A 23,212-nucleotide genomic window follows, 5' to 3' on the forward strand; every position below is an offset into this window, starting at 1 on the left:
GCAACACCTGCGCCAAAAATCATGCCAAATTAAACAAAACTGCTTGAACATAATCCATAACCTACTAGTCATTGCATATTCATGTGTCTATTTTAAAGCCTCTTTACCAAGGGCTCAACCCTGAAATGTTGGTGATGTATCTTCACCTTTGCTACATAAAGACACTGTTTGACCTGCTGTGTTTTTCCAGGATTTGTATGTTTTTTCACTGAACCACGGTGTCAACAGAATCCTGTGTTTTACCTCTAAAACCTCTTAAATGTGATTATCGTTTCTGCTTCAACCTCTACCTAAGGCAGACCACTAAAGGCACCTCTTTTTTTTGTAAAACCTTGCTCCACACACCTTCAGATAAACCTCTATTACCTCAAATGTATGTCCTCTAATATTTGACCTATTTTATCCTTGGATTTGATGACAGTCTCCTCTATCAATGCCTCTTATGAACTTCTATCAGGTCAGCCCTCCGTCTCCAAAGAGAACAACCCAAGATAATATCCATCCTCTCATTAGGGTTCATTCCTCCTGATCCAGGCAGCATCCTGGTCAATTCTTCTGTAACATTTCCAGACCCTCCACCTCCTTTCTGTAACAGGGCAGGCAATATTCCAAGGGTGCTCTCATCCAAATTATAAACCCTAGAGTTGCAACATGAATCCCTTAACCTCCTACTCCATTCCTCCATGAGTGAAGACAAGTTTGCCATTCAGTGTTTTTACCAACCGATCGACTTGGCCACTTTCAGGGAGCTCTGGATTTGGAGCCCCTTCAGTCTGTACCTAATGATATTAATGATCTAGACATCAACTTTGTCCAGGTTGGACCTCTTTAATTCAGCGACAGGACCTGGCCATTGCTGGACCACAGAAAAATGCCAGAAAACAGAAATTGACCCCTAAGGCAACCTCCTAAAATACAGCTGAATAGAAGACATTGACAGGACTGTATCACCAAAACACTTGGCTGCAATGTAAACAGTTTCTGGCGCATTAGCGCTGCTAACAGCGCCCTGGTGGCAGAGCCACACACTGAGGGTGACAATTCCTAATGTGCCAGAGCTCCGAGTGCTGGATAAGAAAGGTCCAACTTGGACTTTTTCCCTCACATTTAGCTTCCAGACGTCCAACTTGCACTTGATTGCAACATTTCATCTGCCTTTCCTTCTGCATATGATCTGGAACTGATGCATAAGAGATGGTGCTGCAAGGAGGACTTCAGGTTCATGGATCATTGGGCTCTTCCAGGGAAGTCGGGACCTGTTCTGGCAGTTTGATTTGCACCTGAACTGGAGGGGACTAACCTACTTGCAGATCGTTTTGCTCGTGCTGCTTCGGGGGATTTAAACTAGATTGGCAGGGGGAGGGGAACACGAGTGTTAGTGCACAGAGTCAGGTGGAGGTCGATGAGAGTGAGGCAAGGACTGCATGTAAAAACAGGGTTGTCCAGGAAAGAAAAGGTCTGTCATGCATCGACTTCAATGCAAGGAGTCTTGTCAGTAAGGGGGATGATCTTAGAGCATGGATTGCCAAGTGAGATGATGAAATGATTGCTATTCGTGAGTCTTGGTTGCAAGAAGGGCAGGAATGGCCACAATGTTCCAGGGTTCTGTTGTTTCAGATAGGATAGAGGGCAAGGGAGGAAAGAAGGAGGTGTGGCATTGCTAGTCAGGGAAAATGTCACAGCAGTGCATTGACAGGACCACACTGAGGACTTGTCTACAAAGGCTATGTGAGTGGAGCTGAGGAACGGGAAGGGCATGGGCACACTAATAGGGCTGTATTATAGACCACACAATAGTCCAAAAGAATTGGAGCAACAAATCTAGGCAGATGGCAGGCCAGTGTAAGAAACAGAAAGTTGTTGTAGGAGGAGATTTTAAATTTCCGCACATGGACTGGGACTCTCATAGGGTAAAAAAAACACTGGATGGTTTGGAGCTTGTCAAAGGTGAACAGGAAAGTTTTCTGCATCGATATGTAGAGGTGCCAACAAGAGAAAATGCAAAGCTTGATCTTTCAGGGAACCAGGTAGGTCAGGTGACTGAAGTCTGCGTAGGTGAGTATTTTGGGTCCAGTGACCATAATATCATCAGTTTCTAGTTAATTCTGGAGAAGGATAGGTCTGGTCCTTGAGTTGAGGTTCTGAATTGGAGAAAGGCCAATTTTGAGGAAATGAGGAAGGTTCTCGGAAGAGTCAATTGGAGTAAGTTATTTTCTGGCAAGGATGCATCCAACAGGGGGAAGGCCTTCAAGGACAACATTTTGAGAGTGCAGAGATTGTATGTACCTACCAGGAATAAAGGCAAATTTAACTGGCATAAGGAACCTTGGTTTTTAAGGGATATTGGAGAGCTGGTAAATAAAAGGAGGGGTCTATGTATGGAGTTTAGACAACAAGGAGCAAATGAGCTACTTGCTGAGTGAAAATGTAAGAAAATGCTTAAGAAGGAAATTAGGAAGGCAAAAAGTAGGCGCGAATATGTTTTGGCAGATCATGTGAGGGGAAAATCCAAAGGGTTTCGACAAGTATATTAAAAGTAAAGGTATAGCAAGGGACAAAATTGAACCCTTAGAAAATGTGTTGAGCCTTGCGAAATGGGAGAGACCTTGAACAATTTTTTTGCCTCGGTATTTATGCAGGAAACTGGTATTATGAATAAAGATGGAAGGGAAACAAATAGAATTGTCATGGAACATATGGAGTTGATAGCTGCCTTGCAACAAATAAAACCCCCGAAACCATGTCCTTGAGGGAGCCAAGTACTGAAATTGCAGGACCTCAGGTGGATATATTTAAAATGTCCTTGGTCATGTTTAAGGGCTCCAAAAGTAAACCAGGCAATTATTGACCAATGAGCCTGACGGCAGTAATATTACAATTATTTGAAGGATTTCTGCGAGATAGGATATATAGTTATTTGGATCGTCATCAGCTGATTAAGGGCAGTCAGCATGGATTTATGTGTGGCGAGTTGTAGAGTTTCTTTGAGGAAGTTACCAAAAAGGTTGACGAGGACTTTAGTGAGGCCTTTGACAAGGTTCCACATGGGAGGTTGCTTCAGAAGGTTTGGACACAAGGTATTCAAAGAAAAGTTGAAAACTGGATTCAATATTGGCTCTGAGGAAGATTTTCAAAGCTTGGTGACTGATCTGGACCAGCTGGGAAATTGGGCCATAAATGGCTGATAGAATTTAATGCAGATAAGTGTGAAGTGTTGCACTTTGGAAGAACAAATCAGGGTTGGACGTACACAGTAAACGGTGGCCCATTGAGGAGTGCACAGGAGCAAAGAGATCTGAAAATACATATATATTGTTCCCTGAAGGTGGGGTCACATATGGATGGGTTTGTAAAGAGAGCTTTTGGCATCTGAGCCTCTATAAATCAAAGTATTGAGTAGAGAATTTGGGATGTTATGTTGAAGTTATTCAATCAATGGTGAGGCTATAGTTAGAATATTGTGTGCACTTCTGGTTGCCCAACAGCAGGAAAGATATCAATGTCAGATATTGCCAGGTCTTCAGGAGTTGAGTTACCGGGAAAGAGTAAACAGGTGAGGACTATACTCCTTGGAACGAAGAAGGATGAGGGGAGACTTGATAAAAGTTTGTAAGATTGAGGGGTATAGGCAAAGTAGATGTGAATAGGATGTTTCTACTTAGAATGGGAGAGATAAATATGAGGTCATCGCTTTAGGATGAAAGGGAAGAGGTTTTAGGGGATCATTATGGAAAAGTTTTTCACTCAGAGGTTGGTGGGAGTGTGGAATGAGCTGCCATCTGATGTGGTGAATCCAGATTCAATCTTGAGTTTTAAAAATAAATTGGATAAATACATGGATAGGAAAAGTCTGGAGGGTTATGGAATGAAAGTAGGTCAGTCGGACTAACTAGTTTTATTGGTTGGCACAGACCAAAAGTGTTGAATGGCTTGTTTTTATAACAGAACATTACAGCACAGTCTCACAATGTTGTGCAAACCAATGTAAACCTACTCAACAATCTAAACCTTACCCATCTCTCACATCGGTAACCCTCTATTTTTCTTCCAGCCTTGTGCCAAAGTGTCTTTTAAATGTCCCTATTGTACCAGCCTCCACCACCATCCCCGGCAAGGCATTCCAGGCCCCCACTCCTCTCTGTGTATCCAAAGAAATTATCCCTGGCATCTCCCCTAAACTTGCCTCTCCTCAACCTATACTGATGCCTTCTGGTATTTGCTACTGTTGCCCTGGGAAACGGGTGCTGGCTGTCCACTCTCTCTCTGTGCCTCTCATAACTATGTGGACATCTATTAAGTTTCCTTCTATCCTTGTTCACTCCAAATCGAGCCCCCAGCTCTGTTTACCTTGCTTCAATGCACTCTCATAAAAGCTTTCACATCCTTACTTACTGCAATGAGAGACTGGAGCTACTGTAACGGCAGTGCAACGACTGCTATGGACCTGGGGAGAGCTGGGAGTGGAGACATTGTAGTGTTTTGCTGGGTCCTACCAGCTTGTCCAGCTACTGCTAGCTCACTGCAGGCTTTAAACAGCCTGTTAAAGGACCTGATTATGTTTTATTTAAAATCCTGTGTCCACACGGTCTGGGCCCAAGATTGCAGTGCCTATGTTTCAGGGAGGCAGCGGACAGGCACAGGGCACCAGTAATGGGGAGAACACTCCCCATTGAGGAGAGGCAGAGAAGAATACCCCAAGGATGGTGATCACGATGGCGGACCAGTGAGGGGCTCTGCGGCTGAAGGATGCACACAGGCGGCAAGCTGTGAATGACTTGCAGGCTGTGGGCTGCTGGAGCCTGGCTCATGAGAACCAGGTATAAGAACCAGGATTTGAGAGGATGGTGGGATTACGAAGGGCCCTGGTTGGTGAAGGCTTTCTCATCATGTCAGAGGTTTGGATCAGGGCTCAGGTTGCCAATGGCTTGAACTTCACTGGAATCTTGTGCAGCTGAAGAGGCTGAGGGAGCACTGGAGCTGGATCGAAGGACACTCAGTGAGTCTAAAGGGCTCTTGGCTGCTCTTTCTCTGACTGTAAGGCTGGCCAGGCAATCCTAATGGTGAATATTTGTCTGCCTTATGGTAGATTAAAGGTAATTTTGTGTAATATTACATTTCTGTTTTATTGCATGCCGATAATTTGTATATGATTTGACATTACACCTATTAATGTGCAAGGTATACCATATTTTGGGATATTTTTAATTGTATTTCAAAGCATGTCAGCAATTTTGGCATTAACGAGAAATTGGAAATGATGGATAAATCACCATCATCACCTCTGATTACAAGTGCATTTCAAGATTCAGTCCTATGCTTCCCTCTCCCATTCTGGCCTGTGCATTCCTTTCAATTGGACTTTTTTTTTCCCCTTAGCTCCAAATGAATTATGACAAGCAAGTTGGAAATCTCATTGTGCACGTTCTCCAAGCCCGGGACCTTGCTCCAAGAGAGAACAATGGTTATTCAGACCCATTTGTTAAGGTTTATCTTCTTCCAGGAAGAAGGTAAGGGTAACTTAAGAACTTTCATGCCTTTGCAAATAAAACATTGTTCCCCTGATGTGAAAACACTTTGGGCTAACGTTCATATATTTTTGCTTTGTACAGCATTGAATACTGGAATGTAATGAACATTGAAACCGATCCCACTGTAAATGTTAGTGGAACTGAAAGCTGAGTCGATGATTAGAAATGCAATTGAAATCCTTGTATTATTGGTCACATTCTGTAATTATTAAGCCTTTTGGCAGCATATCATTCAAATTGAGCACAGAAGCTGAGTCTGATCCTCAGGATATCTGTTGTAAGAGCACCGCGTTAAAATTTTCCAAACATCATGGACACAGTTTACTAAATTTGAAAGTGGAAAGAGGGAAATACTGTTATCAGAGGTAGACAAGAAGATGTTGCAAAACAGAAGCCCGTCAGGCAGAATCTATGGCAAGTAATAGACAGTTAACGTTGTCAGGAGACTGCCAAAAACATGAGGCCATGGATGGACTTGTCAGTGTGGGAATGGGAAGTAACGTTGAAGTGGCTGGTCACTGGGAGATCCTTCCTGTTGCACCGATCAGAGCAAAGGTGCTCAACTTGAACAGCTCATCGAGTACATGTACTGTATGTGACAAGTGTTTCCCAACCCTGATAGTGAATTCCAGACACACATACTCTCTGGGTGAATAAAGTATTCTTTATCTACCCTCTAATCCCCTCATTAAACAAAATATATACCCCTTGGTTTTTAATGTCTCTCCTTAGTGGGGGGGGGTGGGGGGAATCTTTCCTGCCAACTAAGCCCCATCCATTGTAGACACTTCCTATCCGTTTCACCTGTGCAAATGGAAACAACAGCATCGTATCAAATTTTATAAATCACCATGGCATCTTTTGGAGTCCACTCATACCATATCTATCAAATGACCTGAACTATACCTGATACTCAGTCTGAAAGCCAGTTCTTTGCTATTCCCTGCTCCTGTGCTTTGTGTCTCAGGAAATTATTCCAGCTGTTTCTTGAACCACCTTATTCACTCCTATCTTTAAGGTTCATGGACGTGCACTCCCAATTTCCATTATTTCTCCATATCCTACCAATTATTTGCATGTTCACAACCTTGCTGTGTTTCCACAACAATGTTATCTCATGTCTTTGGGTTAAGTTCAACTTCTCCTCTCTTTGCCCAACTGACCATCCCATATTGAATCATCTACAATTTTTTTTTCATCCTTGCATATTTAATATCTTAATTGTAATCTAAAGGAAAGGAATCAGTTTGGAGAAATATTAGAATGTGTCATGAAAGTTGTTTTGTCAAGGAAAAAAAAACTCAAGGTAATTTGTCACGGCCAACATGGTTTGTGAACGAGAAATCATGTTTGGCCATTTCTGTGTGTGCGGTGGATAAATGGAAACTGGTGGGAGCAAAGGGCTTCGATTTCAAGAAGGCATTTGTTAAATAATAAATAAAATAGGTCAAGAAAAAGTAAGGCAGTGATTCATTGATCATTCAGAAATTTGATGGTGGAGGGGAGGAAGCTGTCTTAATGCCACTGAATGCTTGTCTTCAGGCTCCTGTACCTTTTTCCCAATGGTAGCAGAGTGAAGAGGGCTTGGCCTGGGTGGTGGGGGTCTTTGAGGATAGAGGCTGCTTTCTTAAGGCACTGCCTCTTGTAAATGTCCCTGATGGAGTGAAAACTGGGACCCATGATAGCACTGGCCGAGATAACAACCTTCTTGAGATTTATCATGTTCTGAGCATTGGCACTCCGAACCAGACAGTAATGCAACCAGCCAGAATGCTCTCCACGATACACCTGTGTTGCAACAAAGGTTATTGTAATAAATTAAACTTCATGATTCATAATTCTAGGGATATTCAGGCTCTTCTGCCCAACCCATCCATGCTGGCCAAATTGCCTAGTCCCATCTCCCTCCATTTGGTCCATATTGGAAGGACCGGTTGGTATAGCGGTTAGCACAATGCCTTGACAGCATCAGCGATTAGAACCGGACCTGGGTTCGAATCCCATGCTGTCTGTAAGGAGTTTGTAGGTTCTCCTCATGTCTGCCTTGGTTTTTTCCAGGGGCTCTGGTTTCCTCCCACTGTTCATAGTGTACTGGGGGTGGAGGTTAATGGGGTGTAAATTGGGTGGCATGGACTCATGGGCCAAAATGGCCTGTTACTGTACTCTGTCTAAATAAAAATTTAAAAATATTCCTCTAACATTTCATATTGGCATACCTGAAGCAATCTCTTTTAAACATTGCAATTGTAGCTGCCTCAACCCCTTCCTCTATCAACTTGTTCCACATACCCACCACCCTCTGTCCTCTTTAAATTTTTCTACTCTCACTCGGTCCATGTTTTGTCATTTTAGAAAACCCCACCCCTCCCAAAGCTTGGGAGAAAAGTTGTGAACGTTCATCTTATCTCATACCATCACGAATTTATACACCTCTTTATGGTTGGCTTTCAGCCTCCAACACTCTGTTTATAAAAAAAAAAGCCCAGTCTATCCACCCTCTCCTATGTCCTCCTCACAGAACCATAAAACACTACAGCAGAGAAACATTAGGATTAAGCCCATCTAATCTGTGCCAAAATATAATTGTAAAAGCTAGAGGATGAAAACTGGAGTCAATAATAGAGAGATTGGCAATGGGCTCAGAGGCCTCAGTGGGCAAGAGAAGTAGGATACTGGGAGATGAAACCTGATGTAATTGCAGGTGGAAGTGAGATGAATGATTTAGATGCAAGTCAGTACCATGTGGGCCCTTTGCCCAAATAATAAATAACATTTTAATTTGGTTTAATCAAGTCCATGTCCAGGACCATGTGAAAGCACCGTTGTCCTGAAAATGGAAGCAGGGCACAGGAATAATTTCACAGACAACAGCCAAAAAGTAGTGTTGTCTCAGGAGCCAACATCTTCTCATGTACATTTCATGCTCAAATGACATGGGATTCATCAGCATGTTTCATACTGGCTATGGGCAGCTGATGCAGTTTTCAAACTTCTTTCCTTCTAAAATGTATCTTAATTATGTCACACTGAAACTTAATTTCTCGAGTCAAGTTTCATGTAGAACGTTTCCCTCTTAGGACAGATTGTTTTCCCAATATCCAGATTTGAATGGTCTGATTCATAGAAGACTCATGACACAGAAGAAAGACATGTTACCCACTGTGTCTTTGTCATTCAAGAAAGAGGGACCTGTCCTAATCACACCTTCTAGTTCTGAATCTGTAGTCTTGCACGTGACAGTTCTTCAAATTGACATCCGAGCATCTTGTAACTATGAGGGCCTCAGCTACGACCAACCACTCAAGCTTGAGATCTTTATTGTAGGAGGAGAGGAGATATTCCCAATTCGTTATTGTGAAACCCAGCATTTATCCCCTATGTTCAGGCAAACATTTTCTTCCTATCAACAACCCAAGTTTCTCAAAATGTGGACAGTTCCATTAAGAGTCTGAGTGATAAATGGTCATTGTTCAATCTGTTCCTAAAAAGATTGCTGACAACCAAAAGTGTTACAGATGGAAGGAAACAAGGTGATAAAGTTGGACACAATCTCTTTGTATGGCATAACAGACTCAAAGGGCTGAATGGCCTTCAATTGGTTCTGTGCTCCAGGTCAACACGATGAAAATTATTGATTGATTTTATTGACGGTTTAATGCATTAATTGCTCATTTTAAATTGTGTTCAAAGCCTTGTCTAATCTAGGGAAAGTCTAGTAACAGTATTTGTTTTAGTGCATTTACTCAATTGCTACTTCTCTTTCTCTCCCTTCCAAAATTTTTAGATGAATTACTTCACATGCTTAACTTTATTCTTGATCTCAGTCTGATTTGTCTTTGCCTTTGTGCATCTTTTTATTTCTATTTGCTCTGCTCTCCCCTCAATCTCTGGCGTTTGCAGTCAAGTTATGGTTGTCCAGAATGCAAGGTAGTGTTTGCTTTTCCTTTCTGCTTGTGATTTATGTTGTGCCAATTTTTGTACAAAGAACAGACGGATGTACTCACTTTAGTGCTGGCCTTTTGTTGCTCACTTATATTGGATGTGGAATGACAGCATACTCATCAGTCATTTTCTTCATAACTATTCAATACTTCAAAATAAGAACAAACCTCTAAATTTAGTCACTTGCTGAGTATAACAGAATTTTAAAAGACTTAAAAATCTCAGAGAGAAATAAACTATCAATATAATGCAAAAGTGAACAGTCATTTTCTTATCCAGCATTTTTGTGGGAGCAGAACAGGATATTGGACAAGTGGTGGAGGGGAAGGGAAAGTCAGGAGTACAATTTTTGATCCAAATAAGAGTTCTTGTTCATTTTTATGTCGAATTAGGCCAAACTGCAACACAGTTCTGGGGCAGATGTTTATGCAATGGCAGTGGTAAGATCTGCCTTTAAATAGAAGGTTTGAATCAAAATCACCATTGATGTGGTCATGAACATGTCATAAAATTTGTTGTTTCACAGCAGCATTTGCAGCTGTTGACCAGAACTGAGGGTAATGATGGTGCCTGAAAGCTGAGCTGCAGAGAAAGAGTAGCCTGATGTATGATTTGCTATTGTTTAAGTAATCCAGGGCAGAGTGGAGAGCCACTGGGATTGCATCTCCTGTGGAGTGATTGGGGCAGAAGGTGAATTCCAATAGGTCCAGATCTGTACTTAGGTACGAGCTAATTCTGGCCATGACCAAGCTCTTAAAGCATTTCATCACAATGGATGGTAGAGCAATTGGGTGATGGTCATTGAAGCAACTCACTTTGTCCTTCTTGGGCACCGGTATAATTGAGGAACTCAGCCGATCTTGCAGTGTCCACAGGATATAAACTCTCAACAGTCTATAAACCCGCAAAGACCCAAAGCTACCTTGACTACACCTCTTCCCAATCGGTCCCTATAAGGATTCCATTCTCACAATTCCTCCGTGTCAGTTGCATCTGCACCCAGGACAGGGATGCCAGATCATCAGGGATGTTCTTCTTCACCATCTACCACCCTATACCAACATCAACTCGGCATTTACCTGCATATCCTCCATGACCCTCACATCTGCCCTGCACAAGAACAGGATTCTCCTTGTCCTCACTTAACACCCCACCAGCCTCTGCATCCAACACATCCTCCGCCACCATTTCCACCACCTACTAGGTGATCCCACCATTAAACATATCTTTCTGCCTTCTATTGGGACCACTCCCTCAGTGCCTCTCTTGTCCACGCCCCTCTTCCCACCAATCGTCCCCTTAGGACCTACCCCTTCAACCACAGGAGATGCTCCACTTGTACCCACAACTCTTCCCCCACCACCATTTGGTGCCGCATACTGTCTTTTCAAATGAATCAACACTTCACTTGTGAATCTGTCATCTACTGCATCTGGTGCTCCCATTGTGGTCTCCTCTACTCGAAGAGACTGGACACCGTCTGAGAGGTCATTTTGTTGAGCACCTGTGCTCTGTCCACCATAATTGGGTGCATCTCCCAATGGCCACCCATTTCAGTTCCTCATACCATTCCCTTGCTGACATGTCTGTCCATGATCTCCTGTACTGCCAGACTGAGATCACTTACAAATTGGAGGTACAGATCTTCCATCTGGGAACCCTCCAATCGGATGGCATTAACATCAACCTCTGCCTTTCACAAAATCCACCTCCCCCCCCCCCCCCATTGCCTTCCCCCAGCTCTGTCTCTCTCCCTTTAACTTGTCTCCTTTCACACAGACAAAAATCAATTCTCACCTCTCTTGTTTGTTCTGAGATTTCCTGACATTTTGTGAGGGTTCACCCTCTTGAAGGCTGTTCTGACTTTGGCCTCAGAACCAGATATCACAGGGTCATCAGCTTCCACAGGGATGTGCATTGGCAATTAAATTGCACAGCAAAGCACAAGAAATGTTATATGAAATCTGTGCAGCTGAATATTGTCAAGGGATCCATTGCAACTCATCGGCACAGAATGTGGGGAATTTATAAAGAAAATAATTCAAACTTCAAACCTATACATCTTGTTAAGTTATTTTTTGCATGTATGCTACATAGCAGATAAATTGTGACCACTCATTTTGGATTTGGATCAGCATGGAATTTGAGGAGCTAAAGCCCAAGTAAAATATTTACTTTGCACGACTTGCTTCGCTGTTTACCAAAAAATAATAACTGAGCTCCTGGTTCACATATTTCACTTGATATTTTGTATTGTGTCTGCTTTGTTGACCTGAAGGTCTGGAGAGGGCAAATCTTTTCCACTGAAATTTAAATATGTTTATATAGAGAAGCAAACCTTCGAGATTTGTGAGTCACCATTGCTACGATGTTTACATGAACCTGTACCTTTCAGGGATTTAAAGAAAGAAACTCCTCATGCATCCTCCATTCAGATGGTTATTTTGCATAAGTCTAGGAGATGACTTAATGTTTGAAATTCAAACAAGTTGTATTGATAGGTTAGGTGCTGTTCTAGGCTATTGTAGCTTTGGAATAGAAACTTTGCAGTCATTATATAGTTGCTAACATACTTGGAAATCTGTGTATTGTGTACAGTGCACAGCCAAATCAAATAACTGGCATAAAACCAGTCGATGAGGAGATTAGATTTCATTTCCTTGACCTGCCTAATGTTCATCCACCCATGTGGAGCTTTCAGGTAATTTTGACATTAATTTGTACAGCCTCAAACCATTGCAGTTTATCAATTTTTTTGAAAAAAATTGGTTCTCTTCAATGTCCTTCCCCATTAGAACAACTTGGTTCAAACAAAACTCTTCCGGGGGAGTCACGTGATGGAGTAGTGGCCGGACGGTGAACTCCAGCCCTCTCCAGAAAAGTCAGAAAAAACAAAGCAAAACACAAAGGCACAAAAATAAAAATCAAAGTAAAGTGAATATAAAGGTGGAAAGAAGATGGCGACGAAAAACGAAACCAACGGTAAGAAGAGAGGAAGAGAAGACAATGGAAGATGAAGGAAAAGCCTTACCTGTTCGAAGAGGCCCGCGGTGGAGAGAGAAACCCGCTCCCTCAGGTCGGTAGAAAGTGGACTACAAAAATGGCTCGCTGAGCCGAGTAAAAGTGCGCAACCGCGCATGAAAAAAAACACACCGACGGGAGGGGTGACCAGCTGGGGAGTCGATCTCCACAGCCGGCAACGACAGCTGCAGAACACCTGCAGCAAGAGGAGAACATAGAAGACAACGAAAACAAGAAAGAAGAAGAGAAGAAAAGGGCAACAAAGAAACAACAGATGGCCAACCCAGAGGAAGAAGAAGAGGAAGAGTACAGTGAAATAGAAGAAGAAGGGAAAGGCAAGATAAAGGAGGTACTTTCTCTTATTAAAGATTACATGGAGTCATTTAAAGAATGGCAAGCGCAAGAATTTAAAGATTTAAGAAGAAGAATAAACAATACAGAAGAGAAAATGAATAAAATAGATATGACCTTATCAGAAATGGGAAAAAGAATGGACAAGGTGCAAGAACGAGAAGCAGCAGTAAAAATGGAGGTAGAGGACTTAAAAAATAAATTAGAGGAATCTAATAAAAAAGTTAAAGAGACACAAGAACTGTTAGCTCAGAAAATAGATATAATGGAAAATTATAACAGAAGAAATAACATAAAGATAGTGGGCCTTAAGGAAGATGAAGAAGGCATCCTAGGATGTCCAGAACTACAGCAAGAAATGGAAATAGAAAGGGCACATAGAGCATTGGCCTTTAAACCACAATCACAACAAAAGCCAAGATCTGTTTTAGTAAAATTCCTAAGATATACTACAAGAGAAAAGGTACTGGAGAAAACAATGGAAAAAGTAAGAGAGGACAATAAGCCACTGGAGTACAAAGGGCAAAAAATCTTCATTTATCCAGATATAAGTTTTGAACTCCTGAAGAAGAGAAAGGAGTTCAATACAGCAAAGGCGATTTTATGGAAGAAAGGGTATAAATTTATACTAAAGCATCCAGCGGTATTGAAAATATTTATTCCAGGACAACAAAACAGACTATTCTCGGATCCAGAGGAAGCACGAAAATTTACAGAACAATTACAAAATAGACTGAGAGATGAAGACTTGTAACGAGAGTACAAAAGACTGCGAACTAAAAAGACATAAGTTTTGAACTCCTGAAGAAGAGGAAGGAGTTCAAAACATCGAAAACGATCTTATGGGAAAAAACTATTCTCGGAACCAGAGGAAGCAAGGAAATTTGCAGAACGACTACAAAACAAACAGAGAGATGAAGACATGTAATAAGAGTAAAAATGACCACGATTTATATGTATGTGGGTAAAGAGTTATATGTGTGTATATGTATAATGTGCATACATGAATGTATCCGTATTTAGAGGAAAATATAGATAGTATAGACAAGAATTAATAAGGGAAGGAAAAGGAATAGAGGGAATAAGGAGGGAATTAAAAGAGTGACCTTTGTCACATATGAAAAGTGAAATCTTTTCTGGGGGGGGCTGGGTGGGGGGGTGTTACGGTCACTGCAAAATCAGCTGACGCTTGCGAGTGAATTCGCAAATCCAAATGGAGAGGGGAGATGTGGTTGTCCGACAAGGGATAAAGGACAACTCAGGAGGGGAAGGGGGATTGGGGCTAAAGGAGTTTTAAATAGGAGAATAAGGAAAATGTTTGATGTTTTAGGAATGTTGTCTTATAAAGGATTCAAAACAAGAAAACAGAAATGGATAAGAAGGAAAGGTAATGATGGAGAAACGGAAAGGGAAGATAAACAAAGTATAAAATGGCTACGTTGAACTATATGACTTTAAATATTAATGGAATACATAACCAAATTAAAAGGAAGAAACTGCTAAATTTACTGAAAAAAGAAAAAATTGATATAGCATTTGTGCAAGAAACACATTTAACTGAATTGGAGCATAAGAAATTAAAGAGAGATTGGGTAGGACACGTAACAGCAGCATCGTATAATTCAAAAGCAAGAGGAGTAGCTATATTAATTAGTAAAAATGTGCCATTTAAAATAGAAGAGGAAATAATAGATCCAGCAGGGAGATATGTAATGATAAAATGTCAGATATATTCGGAGTTTTGGAATCTACTCAATGTATATTCACCTAACGAAGAAGATCAAAAGTTTATGCAAGATATCTTTTTGAAGATAGCAGATACGCAAGGGAACATATTAATAGGAGGGGATTTCAACCTGAATTTGGATTCAAATATGGACAAAACTGGGAAAAAAATTAACAGAAAGAACAAAGTAACCAAATTTATAATTAAATCGATGGAAGAAATGCAACTTTTGGATATATGGAGGAAACAACACCCAAAGGAAAAGGAATATTCATATTACTTGGCTAGACATAAAACATACTCAAGAATAGACCTATTTTTGTTATCAGGTCGTATGCAAGATAGAGTAAAAAAAATAGAATATAAAGCTAGAATACTATCGGACCATTCACCCTTAATATTGACAGTAAAGTTAGAGGACATCCCTCCAAGAATGTATAGATGGAGATTAAACCCCATGTTACTTAAAAGGCAGGATTTTAGAGAATTTATTGAAAAACAAATAAAATGTATTTTGAAATAAATACGGAATCAGTGGAAGATAAGTTTATACTATGGGATGCAATGAAAGCATTCATTAGAGGGCAAATAATAAGTTATGTAACCAAGATGAAAAAGGACTATAATCAGGAAACAGAGCAGTTGGAAAGGGAAATAGTAAATATAGAAAAAGAATTAGTAATGAAGGAAGATATAACTAAAAGAAGAGAATTGGCGGATAAAAAAATAAAATATGAAACACTACAAACATATAAGGTGGAGAAAAATATAATGAAGACAAAACAGAAATATTATGAACTAGGTGAAAAAACGCACAAAATCGTAGCATGGCAGCTTAAGACAGAACAAGCTAAGAAAATGGTATTGGCATCAAGGAAAAAAGATAAACAAATTACATATAATCCAAAAGAAATTAAGGAAAACTTTAGAGAATTCTATGAACAATTATACCGAACTGAAAACGAAGGGAAAGAAGGGAAAATAGATGAATTTCTAACTAAAATTGAACTACCAAAACTACAAATAGAGGAACAAAATAAATTAACAGAGCCATTTGGAATAGTAGAAATACAAGAGATAATAAAAAAATTACCAAATAATAAGACACCAGGAGAGGATGGATTCCCAATAGAATTCTATAAAACATTTAAAGACTTATTAATTCCGCCCCTCCTGGAAGTAATCAACCAGATTGATAAAACGCAAAGCTTACCAGATTCATGTAAAACAGCAATAATTACAGTAATACTAAAGCAAGGGAAAGATCCACTCACACCAGCGTCATATAGACCAGTATCTTTACTTAACACAGATTATAAGATAATAGCTAAATTATTAGCAAACAGATTAGCAGAGTATGTACCGAAAATGGTAAATCTAGACCAAACTGGATTTATCAAAAAAAGACGCACAACAGACAATATTTGTAAATTTATTAACTTAATTCATGCAGTAGAAGGGAATAAAGCACCAACAGTAGCAGTTGCTTTAGACGCAGAGAAGGCCTTTGACAGAGTAGAATGTAATTATTTGTTCAAATTATTGCAAAAATTCAGTTTACCGGAGAAGTATATTAATTGGATTAAAGCATTATATAAGGGACCATTAGCGAAAGTGACAGTAAATGGACATGTATCAAAGCAATTTAACTTAAGCAGGTCAACACGACAGGGATGCCCACTATCACCTTTATTGTTTGCGTTAGCTATAGAACCACTAGCAGAATTGATAAGAACAGAAAATAATATAAAAGGGATAAAAATAAAAGACAAGGAATATAAAATCAGTTTATTTGCGGATGATGTTATAGTATACTTAACAGAACCAGAACTATCAATAAAAGAATTATATAAGAAATTGAAGGAATATGGAGAAGTGTCGGGTTACAAGATCAACGTAAATAAAAGTGAAGCAATGCCTATGAATGATGCGGATTTCTCAAAATTTAAGAAAGAACCACCATTTAGATGGCAAATGCAAGCAATAAGATACCTAGGTGTACAAATAAACAAAAATCTCGGCCAACTATATAAACTCAATTATTATCCACTAATGAAAAAATTTCAGGATGATTTAGAGCATTGGAAAGATTTACCATTAACACTAATAGGAAGGATAAACTGTATTAAAATGAACATTTTTCCAAGGATATTATACCTATTTCAGGCATTGCCAATACAACTGACAGAGAAATTCTTTAAGGAGTTAAAGAAAATAATAAGGAAATTTTTATGGAAAGGGGGGAAACTGAGGATAGCACTAGATAAATTAACAGAATGGTATAAACAAGGAGGCTTTCAACTGCCAAACTTTAAAAATTATTATAGAGCTGCACAATTAAGATACCTATCAGATTTTTATCAAACAAGGGAAAAGCCAGATTGGACTAGATTAGAATTAGATAAAATAGGGGAAAAGACACCTGAACACATATTATATAAATGGGATGAAAAATTGGTACAACATAGAAGTTCTCCAGTATTACATCATCTACTCAATATTTGGAAGAAGATTCATGTAGAAAGAAATAAATTATCAATTACCAAAACTAATATTGACGCAAAACAAGTTGCTCCCTTTTACAATAGATAACCTTTCCTTTAGAGAATGGGAGAAAAAAGGGATTAAAAGAATAGAAAATTGTTTTTCAGGAAATAGATTATTATCCTTTGAACAAATGAAAGATAAATACAATATAACTCAAGATACAGCACTGGCATATTACCAATTGAGATCCTACTTGAAGGATAAATTAGGAAGCAGTTTGAGTTTGCCAGAGGGAAGTAACTTTGAATATGTGATTACAGATACAATGATAATCAAAAGATTTATAACAAATATGTATATTAAACTGCAAGAAAAGGAGAATGAGGAAACAAATGGTAAAACTAAACAAAAATGGGAACAGGATTTAAATATAAAGATAAAAAAGGAAACATGGGAGAAGTTATGCTCTGGAACGATGAGGTTACGTATGATACAATATAATTGGATACACAGGTTATACATTACACCTCAAAAGTTAAATAAATGGGACCCAACAGTATCTGATAGATGTTTTCGATGTAAAAAAGAAATGGGAACAACAATTCATGCAATCTGGACATGTGAAAAAGTAGAAAAATTTTGGGAAGATCTCAATCAGATATTAAATAAAATAACAGAAAACAATATACCAAAGAATCCAGAGATCTTTCTCCTAAGTAACATAAAAAACAAAGAATTTGGAATTGATTTGGAGGATGCACAAAAAAGATTTGTTAAGATAGCTCTAGCCGTAGCAAAAAAATGTATTATGTCAACCTGGAAATTGGAAGATAATTTGAAAATACAACAATGGTATATAGAAATGAATAAATGTATTCCATTAGGAAAAATAACATATAGTTTAAGAAATAATATTGAAATATTTGAACAAATATGGGAGCCTTATATTAAACACAATAGCGAAAACCTACCGGGGACAATCACGACCTAAGTTAACGGAAGGAAAAGGAAATGAAAATAATGGACTCAGTGGAATTTCTGGTGTATTTTTATTGAATGACAACATTGTCTGACTGGTTTAATGTATCCTAGATTTTATACCTTAAATGGACGGGAGGGGGGAGGTGGGGAGGGTAGGAGGGGAGGAGGGAGGGGGGGGTAGAAAATGACATTGTATATGTGTGAAAAGGAAAAAATGTGTATCATGGTTAATGTGATTTATGGTGTGAAAAATAAAAAATTATAAAGAAAACAAAACTCTTCCAAGGAGGAGGGGAAGTGAATGACATTCTAATTCTGACCATCCAAATCCATATCAGCTTGCACTAACCCAGTGGCAGATTTACTTAAAACAACCATAGCCCTAACTCTTTATATTCAAAAAAAGGATTGGATGGTCCCTTATTGCTGAAGGGAGCAAGGGGTACAGAGAAAAACAAAAATTAGGTACTTAAGTCGCATGATCAGCCATTATCGTATTGAGTGGTGATGTCGTGGAAGGGCTGAATGGCGTGTTTCTCCACTTAGATCCATAGAACATTGCAGCACAGAAACGGGCATTTTGGCCCTTTACAGGGAGAGATTAAGGAGATTGGGACTTTATTCACTGGAACGTAGATGACTGAGAGGGGACTTGATAGAGGTATTTAAAATTATGAAAGGAATAGATAAACTAGACATAAACAGACTCTTTCCCCTGAGGGCAGGAGAGTTGGAACAAGAGGGCATGAGTTAAGGGTAAGGGAGCAAAACTTTAGGAGAAGATGCTTTTTCACTTATCTAAATCCCAGAGGTACCAGTCTCCTGGCAGGGGACAAGGGTTCATGTCAGGGTGGATAGCAAGAACAGAGACTTTAGGCAAAGAATAAAGACTTTTTCACACAATCTGGAGGTGGAACAGTAGCAGGTAATAAATAGTGGCCATAATAACAATTGTAGAGAGGGTGAGAGGCAGAAAGTTAAAGGTGGAAGATATCTGAGATGCATTTATTTCAATGCAAGGAGTGTGGTAAACAAGGTGGATGAACTAATAGTGTGGATTGACACGTAGCGTTATGATGTGAGAGCAATTAGTGAGACATGGTTGAAGGAAGGTTGTGACTGGCAGCTAAATATTCCGGGATTTCGCTGCTTTAGACGTGACAGAATTGGCGGGGTATGAGGGGGAGGTGTGGCATTGCTTGTCAGGGAAGATATTACAGCGGTGCTGAGGCAAGATAGATTGGAGGACTCATCACAGGGGGCTCTGTGGGTTGAACTGAAAAAATAAGAAAGGTGAGGCTACAAATATAGGGGTATATTTTAGGCCTCCAAAAGAGGAAAGAGAACTGAAAGAGCAAATGTGCAGGGAAATAGCTGAGATGTGTAGTAGAAATAGGGTTGTGATATTTGGGGATTTCAATTTTCCTAAAATTGATTGGGAAACACAATCAGTGAGAGGGCATGATGGCTTAGACTTTGTACAATGTGTTCAGGATTGCTTTTTTTACAGCAGTATGTTGAGGTGCCTACTAGAGGGGAGGCAGTGTTAGATCTATTAGGGGATGGAATAGGGCAGGTGATGGAAGTGTGCGTTGGTGAGAACTTTGGATCTAGTGATCAAAGGTCCATTAGCTTCAACTTAAGTTATATGGGCTGATCTTTTTTCTGGAAAGGATGTAGAAGAGATTTGGAGGGTATCTAAAGAAGAGATATTGAGAGTACAGGATCTTTATGTGCCAGTCAGATCAAAAGGCAAGGCCAAAAGTTTAAGGGAACCATGGTTTTCTGGAAAAATTAGGAAGTTGGTTCAGGATAGGAGGGGGGCATTTTCTATATTTAAGAAGTAAAAAATGGATACAATATATGATTATTATAAAGATTGCAATAATAAGATGGGTTCAGAGGTGGCTGGAGGATAGACAGCAGAGAGTCATGGTGGACAACTGTCTGTCAGGATGGAGGCCTGTGACGAGCGGCGTGCCTCAAGGATCGGTGCTTGGTCCTCTGTTGTTCATAATTTATATTAATGATTTGGATGATGGGGTGGTTAACTGGGTAAGTAAATAAGCAGACGATATGAAAATACGAGGAGTGGTGGATAACGAGGAAGGTTTTCAGGGATTACAGAGGGATTTGGTTTGTCTGGGAAATTGGGCTGAAAGATGGCAGATGGAATTTAATGTAGAGAAGTGTGAGGAGCTTCATTTCGGAAAAAATCATCAAAATAGGACATATGTCGTAAAGGGGAGGACACTGGGGAATGCACAAGAACAAAGATCTTGGAGTTATGGTGGATACTTGAAGGTGGATTCCCATGTTGACAGAGTGGTTAAGAAGGCATTTGGTATGTTAGCCTTCATAAATCATAGCATAAGAGTATAGGAGCTGGGAAGTTATGCTGCGACTGTTTTAGGTGGTGAGACCAGGTTTGGAGCATTGTGTTCAGTTCTGGTTTCCAAATTATAGTAAGGTGGAGAGGATGCAGAGAAGATTTACAAGGATGTTGTCTGGCTTAAAATACCTAGAGTACAGAGAAAGATTGAAGAGGTTAGAACTTTATTCATTGGAACTTAGATGGTTGAGAGGAGATTTGATAGAGATGTTTAAAATTATGAAGGGAATAGATAGACTCTTCCCCCTGAGAGCAGGGGAGGTTGAAACAAGAGGACACAAGTTGAGGGTAAGGGGGCAAAAATTTAGGAGAAACATTAGAAGATGCGACTTCACTCAGAGAGTGGTGGTGAATGGAATAATCTTCTGGAGGAAATAGTTGAGGCAGAGTCAATTCTTTCATTTAAGAGGAGGCTGGATATATACATGGATAAGAGGGGATTGGAGGGTGATGGGCGGAGAATAGGCAGTGGGATCGAGCGGAGTTGTTTGAGTGAACCGGCGTGGACATGAAGGGCCAAGATAGCCTGTTTCCATGCCATAAACTGTGATATGGTTATATATGGAATGATCTTCCAAAAGAGAGAGTTGCAGCAGGGTCCCTTCTGTCATTTAAGAGAAGGTTGGATGTGTACATGGAGGTGAGGGGTTTGGAGGGTTATTGGTGGAGAGCAGGAGGGTTGAGCTAGTGGAGTTGTTGAAGTGAACCAGTGCAGACTTGAAGGCCTGTTTCCACGCTGTAAAATGGTTATATGGTTATATAATATCATCAACAATCTTAGATACACTGCACTCTGTCCCCTCCTCCAGATTGTTAATGTATGTTGTGAATAATTGTGAGCCCAGCACCAACCCCCTGTGGCACCCCATTCACCACTGATAGCCAACCAGAAAAACACCCCTTTATCCCAACTCTCTCCTTGCAATTCCTCTATTTATGCTAATACATCGCTCCCAACTCTATGCATCCTTATCCTATGCATGTCTTTTCTGCAGCATCTTATTGAACGTACCCTCAGCCTCCAAAAGTACAGAAAAAACAGTCCCAACCTTTGCAACCTCTCTCAAGCTACCCAGTTCCAGTAACATCCTTGTGAATCTTTTTTCATGCACTTTGCATTAGACTGCTATAAAGTGCTTGAGCAAAGTTTTAACCCGAAATATTGATAGTCCATTTCCCTCTGGAACATAGAACGCAGAACCCTTCAGCTCTTGATGTTGTGCCAAAGTATATATACCTCCCCAAAAAAATCAAAATCCTTCCTACCTCATAACCCTAGGTTTTTCTTTCATCCATGTGCCTGACTGAGATGTCCCTATTGATCTAGCCTCATCACCACCCCTGACAATGCATTCCAGGCACCCACTACTTTCTGTCTTTCTGGAGGTTACTTTGTACAGGTGTCCTTTGGTGTTTGCTACTCCTGCCCTGGATAAAAGGCGCTGGCTATCCATCCTATGTATGCCTCCCATCCTTCTTCACTCCCAACATAAAAGTTCCAGCTCTGTCACTCTTGCCTCATAAGACTTATTTTCCAATCGAGACAACATCCTGCTAAATCTCCTCTGAACCCTCTCCAGAGCTTCCACATGCTTCCTGTAGTAAGGCGAACAGAATTAAACACAATATTCTAAGTGTGTTCTCACTAGAGAGTTATGGAGCTGCAACATTACCTCATGATTCTAACACAATCCCCTGACTAATGAAGCCCAGCATACCATTGGCTTTCGTAACTATCCTCTCAACAAGTGCAGCAACCTTGAGAGATCTATGGATTTCGACGCCAAGGTCCTTCTGTTCCTCCACACAATAATCTTACTATTAACCCTGTACTCTGCCTTCAAGTTTGACATTCCAAAGTACATCACCTCCCACATTTCTGGATTGAACTCCATCTGCCATTCTTCCACCCAACAATGCATTCTAATTATATCCAGTTGTAACCTATTAGAAACCAATCCACAACACCTCCAACCATTGTATCATCTGCAAACTTGTTTTCCCATCCTTCTACTTCTTCATCCTGGTTATTTATAAAAATCACAAAGTGCCAGGGGTCCCAAAACAGATCACTGCAGAACTCCACTGGTCACCAGCCTCCAGACAAAAGACTTTCCTTCCACGGCTAATCTCCGCTTTCTGCAGGCAAGCCAATTCTGAATCCACACTGCCAAGGTTCCAAGGATTCGATGCCTCATCACTTTCTGAATGAATCTCACATGGGGACCTTGTCACATGCCTTACTAAAATCCATATACTCCACATCAACTGCCCTACTTTCATCAATTTTGTTACCTCCTCGATACTCAATTAGGCTCATGAACCATGACCTTCCCCTAACAAAGCCAGGCTGACTATCCCTGAAAAGATTGTACCTCTCTAAAAGCTCATAAATCCTGTCCTTAAGAATGCTCTCCAAAGTTTGCCCACCACTGATGTAAGACTCACTAGCCTATAATTCCCAGAATTCTCCCTTTTACCTTTTTTAAACAGGGGGACTACATTTGTTATTTTCCAATATTCTGGCACATCGTCTGTGACCAAAAAGGGTACAAAGATCATTGTCAATGCCCCAGCAATCTCTTCCCTCCCTCCCCTACAACAACCTAGCATATATCTTGTCTGGTCCTGGGGACATCAATCCTAATATTTTTAAGACAGCACTTCCTCTTTCTTAATCTCAACATGGTCCATCACATAAGCTTGTTCCAATTTGACCTCACCTTGACCAAGGTCCTTTTCTCTGGTGAATACTGAGGCAAAGTACATGTATTCATTTAGGAC

The 23,212-nt window shown here is 40.1% G+C and overlaps 1 protein-coding gene across 5 annotated transcripts in view; it reads left to right on the top strand.

The window, feature by feature from the left end:
- Positions 1 to 23,212, top strand: part of LOC138742788 (protein piccolo-like) — a 99,115-nt gene that overhangs the window by 31,893 nt on the left and 44,010 nt on the right. For 3 of the 5 annotated variants that reach the window (XM_069897727.1, XM_069897728.1, XM_069897729.1), the window contains exon 3: positions 5,377 to 5,507. In XM_069897727.1, the coding sequence (XP_069753828.1) occupies positions 5,390 to 5,507 (118 nt within the window). In that variant the 5' untranslated portion in view covers positions 5,377 to 5,389. Of the gene's footprint in view, positions 1 to 5,376; positions 5,508 to 5,609; positions 9,230 to 23,212 lie in introns of those variants that run through there. The other 2 variants (XM_069897731.1, XM_069897730.1) reach the window with 1 other exon arrangement.

The sequence above is a fragment of the Narcine bancroftii genome, chromosome 9, assembly GCF_036971445.1.
Source record: "Narcine bancroftii isolate sNarBan1 chromosome 9, sNarBan1.hap1, whole genome shotgun sequence".
Classification (NCBI taxonomy): Eukaryota; Metazoa; Chordata; class Chondrichthyes; order Torpediniformes; family Narcinidae; genus Narcine; species Narcine bancroftii.